An 18368-nucleotide genomic window follows, 5' to 3' on the forward strand; every position below is an offset into this window, starting at 1 on the left:
GCCACTTTCAACCTGTGTCCCCTATTTGGGCCATTATTATAGGCGAAAAAAAAGAGACAAAATGCTAAACAATAGCCAATCTCGTCTCTGTCGGGTGGAAACCTCATCATGTCAAAAACTGTTACCTTTCAGCATTCAAATAAAAAAATAAAAAAATATATAGAAAAAGTAGCAGATCCAAAAGCTTGAAACACACCAAGGAAAGCGAGCTTCACAAACCGTTGCCTTTGGTGCCTTCGTGTGACACTGTAGTGCATACTGGGTGCAACTGGTGGCCCGGGGGCCACATGCGGCCCCCAACTTCACTTAATGCGGCCCTCAGGTTAATACCGGAATACTGATATATTATTGATTTCAGCTGTCACAATTCCAAACATGACCTGCTTTAATGACTAGTATATTAAAACATATTTTTTTTATGTCCAATGTATTTGTATTTAGGTTCATAAAGTTAACATGAGTCTATAACTAAATGCGTTTGAAATTGAATCAAAATGTTACATTTCAGGATTCAAAAAAAAAAGAATAAAAAAAAAAAAATCAGGATTCCAATTCAAAAGAGGCAAAAATAGCTGTTGCTTCTTTTGTATGAGGTATGACAAAGTATGACGTAGCAGTATGCAATGTGGCCCTCTGGAGTGAAGGTGGAAATATAGTGGCCCTCGCCATCATCAAAGTTGCCCACCCCTGCTGTAGAGTGATCAAGTTGGGGCGTTCATTTATTTGACTAAAACACAAGTTAGAATAGGTTTTTGCTCGACAGCAACGATGCACAAGCTCTGGTGAGCTCGTATATTGGCCAGTGTTGCCATAACACTACTTATACTTATACTTATATACTTATAAAGTAAGTATAAAATGGGTAACAAGCGAAGCTCTACGTCATCCTGCATTAAAACCTAATAGTCTGGGCGTTTAGGGCAGTATGTTGATGGAATCGTGCACTTTATGATAGAAGCATGAAATGTGGCACACAGTTAGAACATGCCATATGGAACATTGTTGGCTATAGGGCCATCGCAGATTTGTCTTGGGAAACTTGTGGGAGCCAATCAAAGTTGGGCTCTCATAGACTTTACTATACAGTAAAATAATACAAAAAATAAATCTGCTTTAAGTAGCATGTGAGGGGTCAAACTAGGTGTTTTTCATGATTCTGCATCCAATGCAAGCATTTGATTTGCACAAAAAAACATTCCCTGGGCTAAAAACGGCCCCCATAAAACTATGGTTTAGTGATGAGTCGTCACATTTCACAGTTTTGTGGGGGCCGTGTTTCAGAAAGGAATGTTTTTAGTGCAAAACAAATGCTTGCATTGGATTCAGAATCATGAAAAACCCCTAGTTTGAAACCCTCACATGCTAATTAAAGCATATTTATTTGTTGTATTATTTTACTGTATAGAGAGCCCAACTTTGATTGGCTCCCACAAGTTTCCCAAGACAAATCTGCCATGTCCCTATAGCCAGAAATGTTCCATATGGCATGTTCTAACTGCGTGCCAAATTTCATGCTTCTATCATTAACTGCACGATTTGTGCACAAAATGCTCAGACTATATAAGGAAGTAAAGCCTCGTGCCAAAACCCTTCCACCAGTATCAGCCAAAAACACAACGACAGCCATCACCATCACTCCTACCAGCTACACCCACCACCAACACCACCAACACCACCCACTCCTCACCCCCATACCACCACACACCCACTCCTCACCCCCCTGCCACCACAACCCCCCCAGAAACTATCACCCTCTACCACCAAAACATCGTGACACGTACCCTCCTAGTGTAATCTCTGTACGGCGGAGCCAGCTCAAAATCGTCCTGTCAAAAGGGAGACGTGGGAATTGCACAGGAATGTACAAGTTACACACTCACAGCCAGCGCACCATCAACAGGGCTTCTGTGTGTGTGTGTGTGTGTGTGTGTGTGTGTGTGTGTGTGTGTGTGTGTGTGTGTGTGTGTGTGTGTGTGTGTGTGTGTGTGTGTGTGTGTGCTTCTCTTTAGATTTATCACCACACATTCAATTCACACTCGGGAGGGTGGGGGGGCGTGAATGACCACATGTTGATGAGTGGTACATCAAAGCCCCCCCATGCACCCCCTCCTCCCACACAGTGGTGGGGGGAGGAGGTGGCGGGGGGGTGGGGGTATCCGACCTTGTACAACACTCTCATATCCCCCCCCCCCCCCACACACACACACACACACACACACACACACACACACACACACACACACCCACACACACACACCGTCAGACAATGTCAAAGCATCCACATGAGAGTATTAGACAGGATGAGACAAACATCACTCTGTTAGGGAAGGATGGACGGAGGGATGGATGGACAGACAGACAGACAGACAGACAGACAGACAAACGGATGGATGGGTTGGTGGAAAGGGATAACACTACTTGAAGAAACAAGGCGTTGGTACTTACCAGTTTTGGGCTCTTTTTTGCAGGTGCCACCCCTGTGAAGTGAGAGAGAGAGAGAGAGAGAGATGCAGAAGGATTACCAACAGATAATCCACTTTTTCCTCCAAGTAAAAATAAATAAAAATACTGCTACACAAAAGAACAGGTAACAAGAAAGACTCCAGAACGACGTGTGAGCATCTCTCGTCTAGCTCTCCTCCGCCTCATCTCATCGTCTTTCCCTCGTTCCAACTCCTTTCGCGCGCCCGTTTCCAAGCTTCCGTGCGCCTCGGCGCTTGGAGAGCAGAGCACGTGCACGAGTGTGAGACTGTGTGTGAGTGCGCGTGGAGAGAAAGAGAAAGAGAGAGAGAGAGAGAGAGAGAGAGGGAGAGGGGTGTGCAGCGTGATCTAACTGCATTAGCAGTGCGGCCAGCGGCTCCGGCTCTCTCTCTCTCTCTCTCTCCTCCTCTGGTGCAGTGGAGGAGGCAGGGGGGCTCGGCAGGCTGGCGCCCCGGAGCGCTAAACCCCCTCAGCGCTCCCTGGGTTAAACCCCAACGCGCTTGGAATGGAAAAGATGAATCGCTACGCACGCGCGCGCGTGTGTGTGTGTGCGCCAGAAGACCAGAAAAGAAAAAGTTCAAGTTGGAGGGGGAAAAAGACCAAATTAGAGAGAGAGAGATGGAGAGAGAGAGAGAGAGGGAAAGTAAGTGATCCAGAAAAGATGAAGATGAAAGCAGAAAGAAACAGAGCTCTACACAGTGAGAATCCTCCGCGTTGCTTTAACCATCGCTAACTCAGAGAGAGTGCAAACGGAACCCAACGCTTCCATTTGTACACTCTCTGTGTTAATGCTGTGTACACAGAGAGAGAGAGAGAGAGAGAGAGAGAGATGAGAGAAAAGAGGAGAGGAGAGAAGCGATGTGCTTCCCAGAGCTTCCTTAGCGGTCATATTACCCATGGAGAAGGAGTCCAAGATATTGAACATTATATTATAGGCAACCGTCAGTTCCCCTCTTACTGAGACCATCTTGGTGCGTCCGCTGCAAAGCCCCGCCAAGCTGCTGCTCCGCCGTCGACGCTACCGCCGGCTCCAGCATCTAGAAGCAGTCCCTTTCAATCTGCCCCTGACGTCTCTCCCCCGCTCGCTCGCTCGCGCCCGCGCTCCCTCGCTTTTCCTTTTTTTCTTTTTCTCTCTCGCTCTCTCTCCTCTTCTCTTGCCCTCTCTCTCTCCTCCCCCCTTCCCTCAGCATCACCAACGCACCCCCCTCCCTCTCCCTCCTCCCCGCTCTCCCTCGATCTCTGTCTCGCATCCCCTCCCCTCGATCTGAGGAGAGCGGACCCTCCCCCCTCCACACAACGACACACAAACGCTGGTAAACATTCCACGCACCTGCACGGAGACAAGTGCCTGATGCCAGTGCACGCACGCACACACAAACACACACACGCACACACACACACGCGCATCACAACTCTCCCATAAACCCGAGGCTCCATCATCATCCACTCCTGTACAGCCATGGCGAGTCCTCATGCGTACAAGATGAGCTGAGGTCCTTGCAGCATCAATGATGTACCCGGGCATCAACAGAATGCTGTCCGTACAGAGACATCGTTAGAGGCTCTGAAACTACATGTGTAAACTAGGCGCAAAACGAGCGTGTACTGTACTTTGTAGCCGTCGGTCAGGGGAAATACCGAATACAACGTCCGAAGCGATTACTTTTCAGGAAATGGAAAACCTGGAACCTGTGTTCCAAATTTGATAGATATTATTTTACATGTATTCAAAAGCTCTCAGGACTTTCACTGGTTTCATTGGTTCAATATGTATGAAGCCCACACACACAATGAGCCACTTGGACTATAACAAAAATAGCAAAAGAATTGCAGCTCTATAAGTAGGATATTAATCACACAAACATAAATAGTGGAGACATGGCAATGCAATACCATAAGTTTCTGCTCCCAAAAGCAACAATATGCAAGTATTATGGAAGAATGGGATGACTGGAATGGGACCTTAAATCCAACTCTTAAATCCAATTCAACCCAACCATACATTTTTACTCTGTTAATGTTTTCAATCTCAATCTCAGAACAGCGGCAGTGTGACGTGTTGTGAGCTTATAGATCGGCTATTTTCAGCATGCAATCATGTGTGAAATCAGGCATTACGGCAATAATTACTTTGGCTCGCCAAAGTAATGTTTTGCCTCGCCAAAGTAATTACTTTGGCTCGCCAAAGTAATTTTTGTAGACAAAATCAACTGCAGATTTAGTCGACTAAAATCAAATGGTATTTAGTCGACTAAAACTAGACTAAAACATTTCAGATGACTACAATGTAAACCAAATTGATTGGACTCAATCAAAATGTGTCGTCAAAATCAACACATGAATAAACGTTGAACACGTTCAGTATGATAGAGTAGAGACAGGATCCTGGGAGAGGGGTCGGTGGTGTTGTGTGTGCGATATGATAGCAGACACGCGCGCGCGCACGCACGCACGCACGCACGCACGCACGCACGCACGCGCGCACACACACACGCGCGCGCACACACACACACACACACACACACACACACACACTCTCTCTCTCCCTCTTTCAAACATCTGTATTCACTCAGGTTAAGGCAGTGACAGGCAGCATGTTTGTAGCTGTTCTCTTCTACTGTTAAGCTCCCTGTCTTTTTTCCCATCCTTTCGATCAATATTTCTTTCATTTATCAGTGTTGTATTACTCATACACTCCAGCTCGTACAGTACATGTGCAAGCAACGTGCCAGAGGCACACACAAGCACCATGGCAGGTCCATGAGTGTGGCTGTGCATTAAGCTCACTGTCGGGCAGAAACCTCTTATCTCCATGTTCAATGTACAATTGTGAGTTGTTTTTGCTCTTGGTATTTCTGTCTTTGTTACTGAGCGTACAGCACTTTGGTTCAACACTGTTGTTTTAAATGTGCTTTAAAAAATGAAGTGGATTGGATTGGATATTCTAACATTTTGTGTGGCTCTAGTTGATCATACTACAGTGTCACAAAAAAGCATAAAATTAGCAGGTCCACAAAGCGACGCGTTTTGAGCATATAGATCTACTTTTCTTATATTTTTTAATTTGAATCCTCAAAAGTAACAGTTTCCGCCCAACAGAGACAAGTTATTATGTAAGTATATCAGTAAGTCCAAGCCTAAATAGGAGAAACGAAAAGTCACAGAAAGATTTGGAGGACCCCCTGTAGTAAGTCTGAGGGGTCCCGGACCCCCTGTTGAAGACCCCTTGAGTTAGAATATGGAGATAAGAGGTTTCTGCCCGACAACAACGATATATCCTTGACTGAACACCCCCCAACGGGGGAGGACTGTTACAGTCAACCTGGTCACAGTGGTCACTAAATGGAGGCCATTACAGAGCAGATTATGATGTGATGTCCGCTACAGCGTGTGAGCGCGCGCGCGCCTGTGTGTGTGTGTGTGTGTGTGTGTGTGTGTGTGTGTGTGTGTGTGTGTGTGTGTGGACACACTGTTAGATCTGGCCTGAAGAGCGATGGCTTCCGACAGTGCAGGCCCATCTGTCACCGTGGCGACGGTGCCTGGCGACCAGTGGGGACGGACGGACAGACAGACGGTCTCCAGGCAACCGTTGTCGGGGTGAGCTGGCTAGCTAGCTTCTCCCCCTTCAGCATAGCGACGGACTGAGAAGCACTGCACGACAATACCCACCTGAACGAGCACAGTGCACGGGGGGTGTGTGTGTGTGTGTGTGTGTGTGTGTGTGTGTGTGTGTGTGTGTGTGTGTGTGTGTGTGTGTGTGTGTGTGTGTGTGTGTGTGTGTGTTTTACTATACTTGTGAGTGCCAAATGCTGCCACAAGAACAGTATATCATCAATGTCGGGCAGAAAACCTCGTATCTCCAAGTGACAAATGTCTGTTTTTTTTTTTTTTTCCATAAACGAAAGCCCTGCTTCATCATGCAAAAGTGTCCCACAAAAGTAGCTCTACTCCTGAGCCGGGCAGCAGTGGCTCAAGGGTAGAGTTGCCGTCTTAAAACACAGAGGGTTCCCGAAGGGTTCCCAGTTCGATCCCGGGCTCGGAGGAGTCCTTGAGCAAGACTCTGAACCCCTAGTTGCTCCTGATGAGCAGGTTGGTGCCTTGCATGGTTTCCTCTGCCATCGGTGTATGAATGTGTGTGTGTGAATGGGTGAATGTAATGCAAAATCTCTGTAAAGCGCCATGCACGAAGGCGCTATATAAATGCACCATTTACCAAATAGCGAAAATAGCTATCTATATATCTAAAAAAGTAACATATATCTACAAGCTGATCTACAAGCACACAACGCCTCGCGGTGCGAGGCGTTGTGTGCTTGTAGATCGGCTATTTTCACCATTTTAATTGTTTTAAAAATAATAACACAAGTACAGCAGGGTTCCCCAAATAGTTGTCCCCAAGGTTCGAATCATGTCTAGGGTACCAAGCAGAGGGCCACAACATTGCAGGGGGCGACGGTGGCGTTTCCGCACACTACGCTTCGCGATGCGAGGTGTTGTGTGCTTGTAGATCTGCTGTTTTCACTAGTTTAGTACATTTTTTAGATGATAAATACAAAACGAACGGTTTTGGACATACAAGGTTTCCACCTGACAAAGACGATATACTAATGTTGTTGCTGCTCTTATACTACCATTATTACAGGGGTTGGTGTGGGCCAGACAGTAGCCCCCTGAGGGCCGCAAATGGCCCGCGGGCCGCCTATTGGGGAACCCTGACGTACAGTATACATCGATAGAAGTTGAGAAATGAGACATTGTGGGGACCATGGTCCCAGTCCTGTTTTATGGTGAGTTGAGGTTGGCGGTTAGGGTCAGGGTTAGGCATTTCAGAGGCTATGTTTAGGGCTTAGCACTGGAGTTACTGTAAGCCTGATCAATACTCAGTTGCACAGCAGTGTCACTACACCAAACATGGCCTGTACACCGAGCCACAGCGCACTGCCCTCTGGTGTCTCTGTGTGTGTGTGTGTGTGTGTGTGTGTGTGTGTGTGTGTGTGTGTGTGTGTGTGTGTGTGTGTGTGTGTGTGTGTGCGTGTGTGTGTGTGTGTGTGTGTGTGTGTGTGATCCTTGAATTGACATCTGACAGACGTGCATGCAAAGCTGACTTTGTGTGGGGTCACACATACATACATACACACACACACACACACATACACGCACGCGCACCAGGCGACGACAGATCTCAAATGAAACATTTTCATTTGTCTTTGAAATACGACCCACAATTCCTCACGTCCGACGAGAGAAATGGGAGCGATTCTTTTTCTGCACCCTGTATTTCATGGCATTTAGTAGAAAACAAGAGGGTAAGATCCCCTCACGCGCGCGCGCGCGCGTACACACACACGCACACACACACGCACACACACACACACACACACACACACACACACACACACACACACACACACACACACACACACACACACACACACACACACACACACACACACACACACACACACACACACACACACACGCACGCACGCACGCACACACACACACAGGAAACCCCTGTGCACATTATCTGCAGAGCATTGTCATGGAAACAAAGGACGGCGGCGCGATGAGCGAAGATTTACGACTCGCCCCGGCTGGCCGTAGGTGACAAGACAGGAGGAGGAGGGGAGGAGAGGGGAGGGGAGGGGAGGGGAGGGGAGGGGAGGGGAGGGGAGCGTCTCTGTCGGTTGGAAACATCACGTCCAAAAACCTTTAACTTTTCAGGATTCAATTTAAAAAGAAAAATCACTCCCAGCGTGAAGTGAGCGGTGCCTTGGATGAGTTAGATGAACTAGAGGAATACATTTTAAATCTCTGTCCATTCATTTTGAGGCTGCTCAATAGCGCCACCTAGCAGTAGGTTGCTCTTGTGGCCGTGCTCATACAGACATAATTATGGACAAACACACTCGTTCACTTGTTGGAGCGGCTGGCACCGCATAAAAATAGCAAAAATAGCTAGATCAATAGCTAGCATGAACGACACGTTTTCAGCTTGTGAGGCAGGGGCTTAAAATTCGGCTATTATCGGTACTAAACTATAAGCATAATCAAGTGAATACTGGAGATGTGGCGTAATGGCATGGATTTCTACACAGAGAGGGCAATTACTTCAACATAAGACGCTGTATTCAAGTTCAGGAGAGTTTGAACGAGGCAATTCTCTTGAATGCTGCTTTCAGGTATGGCATGGAAAGTGGGCGTTTGCATTTCTCTCACCATAGTGAAAAAAACTGCATTCATGGTCTGGAGAGGGCACAAACAGAAAAGTCTGAATACGGAGATAAGAGGTTTCTGCCCGATAGGCAGCGCCAGGCAAAGGAAAGGAAAGGAGGAGAGGTGGGGAAAAAGCCTGGTCCCCACGGGCGCAACAAGCGGTGAATCACAGGACAAAGTAAGTCTCTACAGTCAGTGGCCGGAAGGCAGCAGCAGCAGCAGCAGCGGTGGTGGAACGTTGGAGCCTAGCAGGCAGTGCTTGTTCTGCACTGCTGTTGTGCTGTGGTGCCACTCCAATGTGCAGTCAGCACAATGTTTTAATGCAAAGTGTGCAAAAGAAAAAGGAGAGGAGAGAGAGAGAGAAAAAGAGAAGCGACTTCCTGTCCTCGTACATTGAATTAATTATCTCTTGTTCTGCATGGCCGGGGACCCATCGTCATAATCACGGTACATCTCACTATAGATGGGTATATGGCCCAGTTGGTGTGTTGCTCTCCGTGCGTGTGCTTGTTGTGACCGTAGGTCGCAAGTTTAGTATGTGAACTAAAGCTTGTCAGTTTTATTTATAGTACAAAATCCCCCTGAGGGGACTCTGTGCACTTCACAACAGGGTAAAACAACAGTTTTCAAAGAAAATAAAAACTGTCAAGCAGTATGGTCAACAACAAAAGAAAAAAAAAAAAAAAAAGACAAGACAAAAAGATCATAGAGGTAAAACAACACAATGTTAAGTGTTAGAACACAATGTTAATGACCACGGGGCAGTAGGATTTGGTCATAACAATGGTAATGGCAAACCATAGTGCAGGCAAAAAAGGTGGGCTTTTAGCTTGGATTTAAAAATGTCAAGGGAGTCAGCATCCCTGACAGCTTGAGGGAGAGCTTTCCAGAGATATGGGGCATGGTGTGAATGAATTGTCCGTATGTATGCATCTCTGTCTATAACGCCTGACACTGTGGTTCTATGGGTTTGTCGCTCTGACATCATGCTCTGGCTTCACTGTTATGTCACACTAACAGAATCCCTTTTATGCCCATATATGTCATCAACATTAAGCCCATACCTAACAGGACTTCATATGGGAATGCCCATATATGGAGGCCTCATCGGCCACGTACCACACTAACGGCTGGTTCTACAGGATCTCCATGTATGGGTATAAAAGGGTATGATGTCAGATGTCATAGACATCATAGGACTTTCACATAACGAATAACTGAGTAAGCATGTTTGGGCTCTCACAGCATATCTCCATATACAGTACATGGATATCCATATATCGGTACCAGGGGTCTCCATATATGGGTAACTGGTCCGATATACATCACTGGTCAGATGACCCTTTAGAGCGAAGTCGCATGTCACCCTGGGGGGTCTTACTAGTACTGTATGTACTGCGTGCGTGTGTGTGTGTGTGTGTGTGTGTGTGTGTGTGTGTGTGTGTGTGTGTGTGTGTGCTGGGATGTCTGTGTTGTGTTAATAAATATGGTCATGAGCACTTGTGCGTGCACGTGCGTGTATATATAGTTGCTGTCGGGCAGAATATCTCCATATTTAAACTTGTTTTTGTATCCATAATTTAACACCCTACGACTACGTGATCATACTACAGCGTCACACAAAAGTAGCAGATCTGCAAGCTCAAAACCTTGAATCCTGAATTTGAACTCTTTTGGAACACGTGGGGTTTCCAGCCGACATAATATTGAGTTCACGCGCGTCGGGGCATCATGATCATGTGTCCTCGAAAAACACTGATCGGCACGGAGCGCATACCGACAGGAGGCATTTGCAAGCTGTCGATAAGTGCCGTCTGGTCTGCCAAGGATGCGCCGTGCGTTTTCCTTTCCCCGCACCCCCCCCACTGGAAGCATCCAGGAAGAAAAGAATCTCTGTTTCTGTTTGTGCAGAAACTGTAAATCACATTCTAATAGCTCTTAAAGGGGAAGGACAGGGGGAGAGAAGAAAAAAAAAGAAAGAGAAACCCGAGAGGGAGAGCAGTTCCCGAGCGTTGGGTAATGAAGCTTTACCTGTTGAAAAAAAGGGAACCGGACAGGAAATTATGTCGCGAGACGAGACGGGCCGTCCGGCCGGCCAGGGGTGTTGCACCAAATTCTGTGCCCTGGGTACAAGGATTCACTGAGGACCCCCTTAGACTGGGAACGCATTATTACGCATTATTTTGTGCTTTAACTATTGAAAAATAGCAGATATACAAGCTCAAAGCATCTTTGAATATTTCAAATCCTTCTAAGGTTTTTTGAAAAAACCTATGTTTCGCATCTCAAAATATTTAGTTCCAGGGACCCCCCCAGAAGCAAAATTTGAGTTAGAAAATGTTCGCTTAAAAAATACATAATATTCAAAGATTTGCACACAATTTCGCGACTTTTAAAAAATAGCAGATCTACAAGCTCGCAGCTCGCTGTGAGCTTGTATATCTGCTATTTTTTAATAGCTAAATAATTAAGGCCCCTCCACCTTGGGCCCTAGTAACTCAGTCCCCACCCCCCCCCCCCCCCCCCCCCCCCCCTTGTGACGCCCCTGCGGCTTGTTGGATGATGATCTAAGACTGCGACATCACCACGCCTGCTGACCGGGCCAGCCAGGCTCGGTGTTGATTTAAAGAAGATAATGCTTGAGTTCAAAAGAACACTTTGACATTCCTTTTTTATGGTATGGATTCAGCCTCCTGTCCTCGCCTGGTCATCAACCTTCCTTCTGTTGGTACTGGGGTTCCTCGTTCTCAGTGGTGGAAAACTTACTCAAATTGTTTTACTTAAAGATCCGCTGTCACGCCCCGAAATTATAATAGTATGATACAGTAAGATACACTAGGTCACGTGGTCTTTTTTTTAAAACGGTCTGAAATCTCTGAATCAAATGATCCCATCCCCCGTAGCGCAGCCCCCTCCACTCCACACACCCCAACATCGTTCCTTATATTGACGTTATGGAGAACGCATTCTAGTAACGCGATTAACCAGAGGCTCTCAGCTGTGTGTGTGTGTGTGTGTGTGTGTGTGTGTGTGTGTGTGTGTGTGTGTGTGTGTGTGTGTGTGTGTGTGTGTGTGTGTGTGTGTGTGCGCGCGAGGCGAGAGTGAGCAGTGAGGACAGAGCTGGCCAGCCCCACGTTAGAGCGTTTCATTTCAACGATTAAACATAAACAAGCATATTCACATGAACAATGGGAAAGTAACAACCAGTAATCACCGGAAATATAATTTTTATATCCACAGATTTATATATAGCTTTAGCTTTAGTGCTAGCCCTGTGAGAGCGAGCCTGCGGGCGATGGGACATACAGTAAGTAACAGTCAATTAATTAATTTGATTGGCTTATCGTGCATTCCCACAATGACATCAAAAAAATAACTTGTTTTTAAGATGATTTCTTAAGGTGACAGTAACCCTTAAGGTGACATAGTCCCTTTAAGTAAAAGTATCAATACTGCAATGTAGAAATACTCTGTTACAAGTAAAAGTCCGGAAATTCTAAATGTACTCGAGTAAAAGTACGAAAGTATATTGGCATCAAAATGTACTTAAAAGTACCAAAAGTAAAAGTACAAAATGTTTGAAAATAGCAGATCAAGCTCACACAACGATCTGGGATGTAGTGGAGTAGAAGTAAAAGTATTGGAAACTGGAAATACTCAGGTAAAGTACAGATATCTCAAAATTGTACTCAAGTACAGTACTTAAGTAAATGCACTTAGTTACTTTACACCACTGCTCGTTCTAAACGGGGGTGGGGTGGGGGCTGCGAAGGCTCATCGCCCAACAGCGACCAAGTATGTCACCAAGTGATTGATGACACGTGAGTGGAGAGAGAGAGAGAGAGAGAGAGAGAGAGAGAGAGAGAGAGAGGAAAAAGACATGGCTGAGCAGAGTGACAGTGAGGGGGGGGACAGCACCACCCACACACCCCGCTCTTTCATCAGCCTCCATCTGATCCTCTTGATATCCCTCTCTCCACCTCAGAGGAGTCAAATTGGGTATGGCAAGCTATGGCAGCTGCCATACCTTGGCTACAGGGGGAAATAATAAACTGTACTTTTCATTGTGCCTGTTGCTAAGGTATGGCAACATGACTGGTGCCTGGCGCGCATGTAAGGCACCAGTCATGTTGCCATACCTTAGCTTTTTCTGAACTGACGCCACTGCTCCACCTCTCTCCCCTCCCCTCCCCTCCCCTCCCTTCCCCTCCCCTCCCCTCCTCTACTGCGGCGGCGGCCAGCCTGCCTCCCCCATCTTCTCCAAACGGCCAAAAGCAATCGCTGCAGCCCGTTGAGTGCAGATTACGGTGCATTGATTGCTGCACCTGCCCAGCCTTACAAACAGGTGAAAGCTAAACACATGATGCTGTTGTCCTTGCTCAATACCACTAGTCTGGACCAGCAGCACCGGCCCCAACCAAAGGAGACATGATGATTACAAAAAAATAACGTCAATTTAGTTTTTGTCTTCTTCTAAAGACTTTAAACGGCAAGAGTGTGTGTTGTTGCTGACACACACACACACACACACACACACACACACACACACACACACACACACACACACACACACACACACACACACACACACACACACACACACACACACACACACACACACACACAGCATTTATATAAACAAAGATACATAATAGGATATAACAAATTAAACTAGAAAGATGCCATTTGCCAATTGCAAGTGTGGTTGCTGACTATATTCTACAGCAAGATAACTGTCATGTGAAGCCAGACCAATTGATTCCATATTGATTCCCACTCCCATTGATTCCCTAATGATTCCCTATCCCTGCCATTTCCAATGGCAGCGGAAAAGTTACCCTAGAGGTCTATAAACGGTTAACTCTATAAAGTCTCCCTAGGAATATAATGTGTTGCCCTGTTGGGCAACCACACTAATTAAAATTTGTTCGAATTCAATTCATTATGATATATTTTTAAATAAGGGGGGACTGACTAAATAGAGCCGCAAGAGGTTCTTTTTTACATTGAAAATCCCCACAGAGAAATCTTCCATCACGCAATATACAGTAAGAAATGTGTTCCAAAAATAAACAAATCAGCCGGGCGGTGAAAAAGTACTAATTTATTTATTCTCTATGGGGATTTTCAATAGAAAAAAACACTTCTTCTGCGACCCAGGGGTAGTAGGAGTGACGTCAGGACTTTGGTATAATAACCATAGCCAGATATGGCTATATTCTGGGACCCTTAGCAGAAGGACAAGCTTGGAAACCCCTGATATATGTACACCATGAGCAAAGCAGATTTTCGCTGATCAAAAGGCAGCACACGGCAGCAGGTGCCAACGTGTCCGTGACCGACCCTTGGCGTTTTACGGGTAGCGGTGGAGTAGGGGGAGGGGAGTAATAAGCGCCCGTGCCATACAGGGGCCCGAAAAGTGAATTATGTCAGCCCAGCACCTCGGAGAAGCAAAGCGTATAGGAAAAAGGGGAGTACATTAGGACTGTGTAATTAGACAAATGAACGGCAACGACGCGGCGTGAAAGCACATCGCTGATTGAAGTCGTAAATCACGGAGCCGTGGAGTACATTTTCTGTGGCAGAAGGTGTACTGTGTGCGTACGGTAGACCTTCCGGGAGATGCCGACACTTTTGAATCTAGAGAAGAAGCCTTCAAAAGAGCTCATGTACACTGTATTAACGAGACCTTATGGGGATGGGGATGGGGTTACTCATAATAATAACACTTATTATTTTAAGAGGACTGGGATTCGTTGAGAACCACTGATGAAACCTCCGTAAGAGTCGCTTGTCAGGCAAATTTTAACTGTTGGTGTTTTGTTTTCTCGTAAATTGATGTCCTACAGCAAGGGTCTTCAACAGGGGGTCCAGGACCCCTAGGTGGTCCTCAGAGTTACTACAGGGGGTCCTCCAAATCTTTGAGTAATAAAAACCTTTTTCTTCTTTTTCATATTAACCACTTGAACACTAGTGTCCATATCGGAGAACTTTAGCCAAAAATAGCCGATCTACAAGCTCAAAACGCCTCGCGCTGCGAGGCGTTGTGAGCTTGTAGATCGGCTATTTTCGGCAAAGAGGTTTGGTGTAGAGGGGAAGCAGACAAAGTACCGTGTAAAAGGTTATGTTTATTAAGTATTGACGGTTCAAGTGGTTAAATATCTGAAAACACAAATTGACATGAATCCAAAATACACTGATGATTGTGCTGTCAAACAATGAAACTACATAGAATCTATGAACAGGTTCTCTCTCAACTAAGGGGGTCCGACAGGGACGATATCCTCAGAGATCCGGAGAGAGAGGTTTAATGACATTGGTGGAGGCTGTCACTTGTTTTCTGCTTCTTGATTCATGGATATCACCTTCTCCCCCAACGTACGGAGGAGAAGAGACTCAGTATGCTCCCAGTGTGTTGGAGGGGGAGAAACACATACACACACGCTCTCACAGAGAGAGAGAGAGAGAGAGAGAGAGAGAGAGAGAGAGAGAGAGAGAGAGACTAATGAAAGTGTACGTATGCACACAGGCCCCCCCGGGATTGATTTGTATATGCACGTGGGCGAGAGAGATAGAGAGAGAGAGAGAGAGAGAGAGAGAGAAGGGGCTGGGGGAATCTACACTAACAGTATATACTGTAGGTGGTTGAGGGAAGAAGAGGAGAGGGGGAGATTGAGAGAGAGAGAGAGAGAGAGAGAGAGAGAGAGAGAGAGAGAGATAGATCTCCACCAATTAAGAGAGTGCCAGGGTCTCCCTGGCCAGGGTCTGTAATTGGACGTTACTGCTCGCGCGCGTGTGTGTATGTGTACGTGCGTGCTTGCCTGCCTGTGCGTGTGTGTTTGCCTGTGCGTGTGTGCGTGCTTGCGTGCTCGGGCAGTGTTTGGGAGCAGATTGAAGATGTGCAGTAAGCAAAGCTGACATCAGGAGCCCAATTAGAGGCAGACGCACATCCACACGAGTGAAGAGAGAAAATAACAGTAATTAAAGCTCCGTGGCTACAGAACCTGTCTCTATGCTTGATCTGTCTGGGTGTGTGTGTGTGTGTGTGTTTGTGTGTGTGCATGCGTGTATATGTGTACGCACGTACAGTATGTATGCCTGTGCATGAGAAGAGCTCAACATATACAGTATGACACATGTGGTGAGCACAGCGTGACACGTGAGGGCTGACATGTATGAGCTAGCGGGCCTGCCCATGGGGGAGTGGGTATGACAGCACACATACCGCCCCCGGAATCCCCCCGGACCCCTCGAGTCAAAACGCACCAACTCTGACTGCATAAAACGCAGTAAAGCAGAACTATCTCATAGTACAGTGGTTCTCAAATTATTTTGGGGGAGGTCCCCAGATGATTAGCTGAACGTGCAACATTGTTTTCTCTCTCAACAGTAAACAAACCAACATAAAGTTTAAGTGTATAGAGGGTATTTGCGCATTTCTAAAGTGACAATTTAGGGACTTTTAATACCTCTAAAATGACAAATTAATTGGCCAAACTGTTGAATATTAGAGGCAGAAATTGTGAAAATAGCCGATCTACAAGCTCACAACGCCTCGCAACGAGCATGTAGATCTGCTATTTTCACAATAGAACCGTGATATACAATATGTAATGCCTCAACTCTTAGTGCTCGTCAGGGTGGGGGGTCCCCAGTTCAAATATGATTATTTTGGGGATCCCGGCCTGAAAAGGTTGAGAAACACTGTCATAGTAGAGCACTTTTCTTTTTGTGTCAAGGACCCCCAAATTGATATGTATTTGGCCGCGGACCCCCCCACCCCCATCCGAAAATGCTTTGTGCCAGAGAAACCCAAGGGGAGAAGATTTGTGTTCTAAACTTCTTCATCATGTTTGCCCCGATGAAGACCTTCCGAGGTGGAAACATTTTGGCAGTTGGCCTTTTCGTAATGTTGCCCGGATCGTCTGTTGCAGGGTTAGAGTTGGGTGTCGAACAGATGACAGTGACACGTAGTAACAGCGAAACGTTCCCACCTTAGGCACGGGTGCCAACATTGGCACAGGGGGAGGGTATTCACTGGCACACTGGCAGAAGTGTGAGAGAGAGGATCTTTATTTTAAAATCAATTACATCAAGTCACCCAATTTGCGGCAAATTACATCCCGCACATAACTCTACATTCATTAAAACTCTGAACTCTGACTGGGAGTCTAATGATGTCCTGACAATGTGGTGTCATTAAAATGTATGTTGACATGGCACACTGACTATCTAGGCCCCTGGTCTGTTTTTTTTCTCCCAATTCTAATGGTTTATTTAAATCGGCACAAAGCGCTTTACCAATCTCACGACGAATCCGGTAAGAATCAGGACATCACAAAACTCTAGTTAGATAGGGCCTTTCTGTGTGGAGTTCTCCCCATGTTCTCCCCATGTCTCCTAGGGTTGATACCCTCACAAAAACATGCAGTAATCCTGGTCTCAATAATGCCTCCCCCTGGCCAGCCGGGGCGCCTGATGGAGGGGAAAGGAACTGGTTGGAATAACGTGTTCCTTCCACGCGCTACGTCCATCCCGGGGAAATCCCCCCTGTCAGGTGAAAAGAAACAACTTGGACTACTCATGCAATGAAGGAAGCATGAGGTCAGTCCGTTGTCTCCCCAGGCACGGCAGAGGGAGAGCAGAGCCCAGGATTACATAGACAATTGGCACTGGGTGAAAAATGGGTTGCAAAATCGTGGGATAAAAAAAAAAAAAAAAGATTTGGACTTTAGTATTGGCCCCGCTCCTAAACCAACGTCAGATTGATGTGTGTGCATACAGGCTGTATTAATGATGAATCCCACTAGAGTATTTGACACGTGCGTGCCTGTGTGAGTCATTTGCATAGGAGATCAATGCACCAGTTGACACCATAAAAGGTAGGTCTGCAACAAGCCTAATTATACTACACACGACAGACGGTGTCGCTTAGGGCTGTCAAGATTATGACATTTTACACGACGATTAATTGTCACTCAAATAATTGCGATTAACGATTTAATTGTGTTTTGTCGTTGACAATTACATTTCTGTTTGATTTGTAGGCTTTGAAGTTGCACATGGCAGATATGACACATAAGCTAAATATACAAAGAAATATCAAGGAAATTGATAGTGGATGTAACCGAACGTGACACGTTGTGAGCTTGTAGATCTGCTATTTCCACTATTTTTGAAAATGTTTGAAGATTTTTCAACGTGGACACGATTATGACAAAATAATTGCGATTATGTCAAATAATAAATAGAGAAACCGTCATTAGAGCACGAAGGGTTCCCAGTTCGAATCCAGGCTCCCCCTGACTTAATGTCGAAGAGTTCTTAAGCAAGACTCTGAACCCCTAGTTGCTCCCGGTGAGCAGGTTGGTGCCTTTGCTTGGTTTCCTCTGCCATCGGTGTATGAATGTGTGTATGAATGGGTGAATGTAATGAATGTGTGTTTGTGAATGGGTGAATGTAATGCACAATATATGTAACGCGCCTTGGATAAAAGCGCTGTATAAATGCACCATTTACCATTTACGTCATCGACAACTGTGTCTGTGTGAATGTGAAGCAGGGCGTTCCTCTTATATAATTTTTATCCCACGATTTTGCAACCCTTTTTCACCCAGTGCCAATTGCCTATGTAATCCTGGGCTCTGCTCTCCCCCTGACGCGCCTGGGGA

At 46.1% G+C, this 18368-nt stretch overlaps 1 protein-coding gene across 1 annotated transcript in view; it reads right to left on the reverse strand.

The window, feature by feature from the left end:
* The window catches only part of LOC308287627 (membrane-associated guanylate kinase, WW and PDZ domain-containing protein 1-like), a 108266-nt gene that overhangs the window by 68524 nt on the left and 21374 nt on the right, over nucleotides 1–18368 (reverse strand). The window contains exons 7-8 of the mRNA XM_080728856.1: nucleotides 2446–2477; nucleotides 1782–1826 (exon numbers count right to left, since the gene is read on the reverse strand). Coding sequence (XP_080584982.1) covers nucleotides 1782–1826; nucleotides 2446–2477 — 77 coding nt within the window. The remainder of the gene's footprint in view (nucleotides 1–1781; nucleotides 1827–2445; nucleotides 2478–18368) is intronic.

Source organism: Nannobrachium achirus (genome assembly GCF_963921795.1).
Source record: "Nannobrachium achirus genome assembly, chromosome: 6".
Taxonomy (NCBI): domain Eukaryota; kingdom Metazoa; phylum Chordata; class Actinopteri; order Myctophiformes; family Myctophidae; genus Nannobrachium; species Nannobrachium achirus.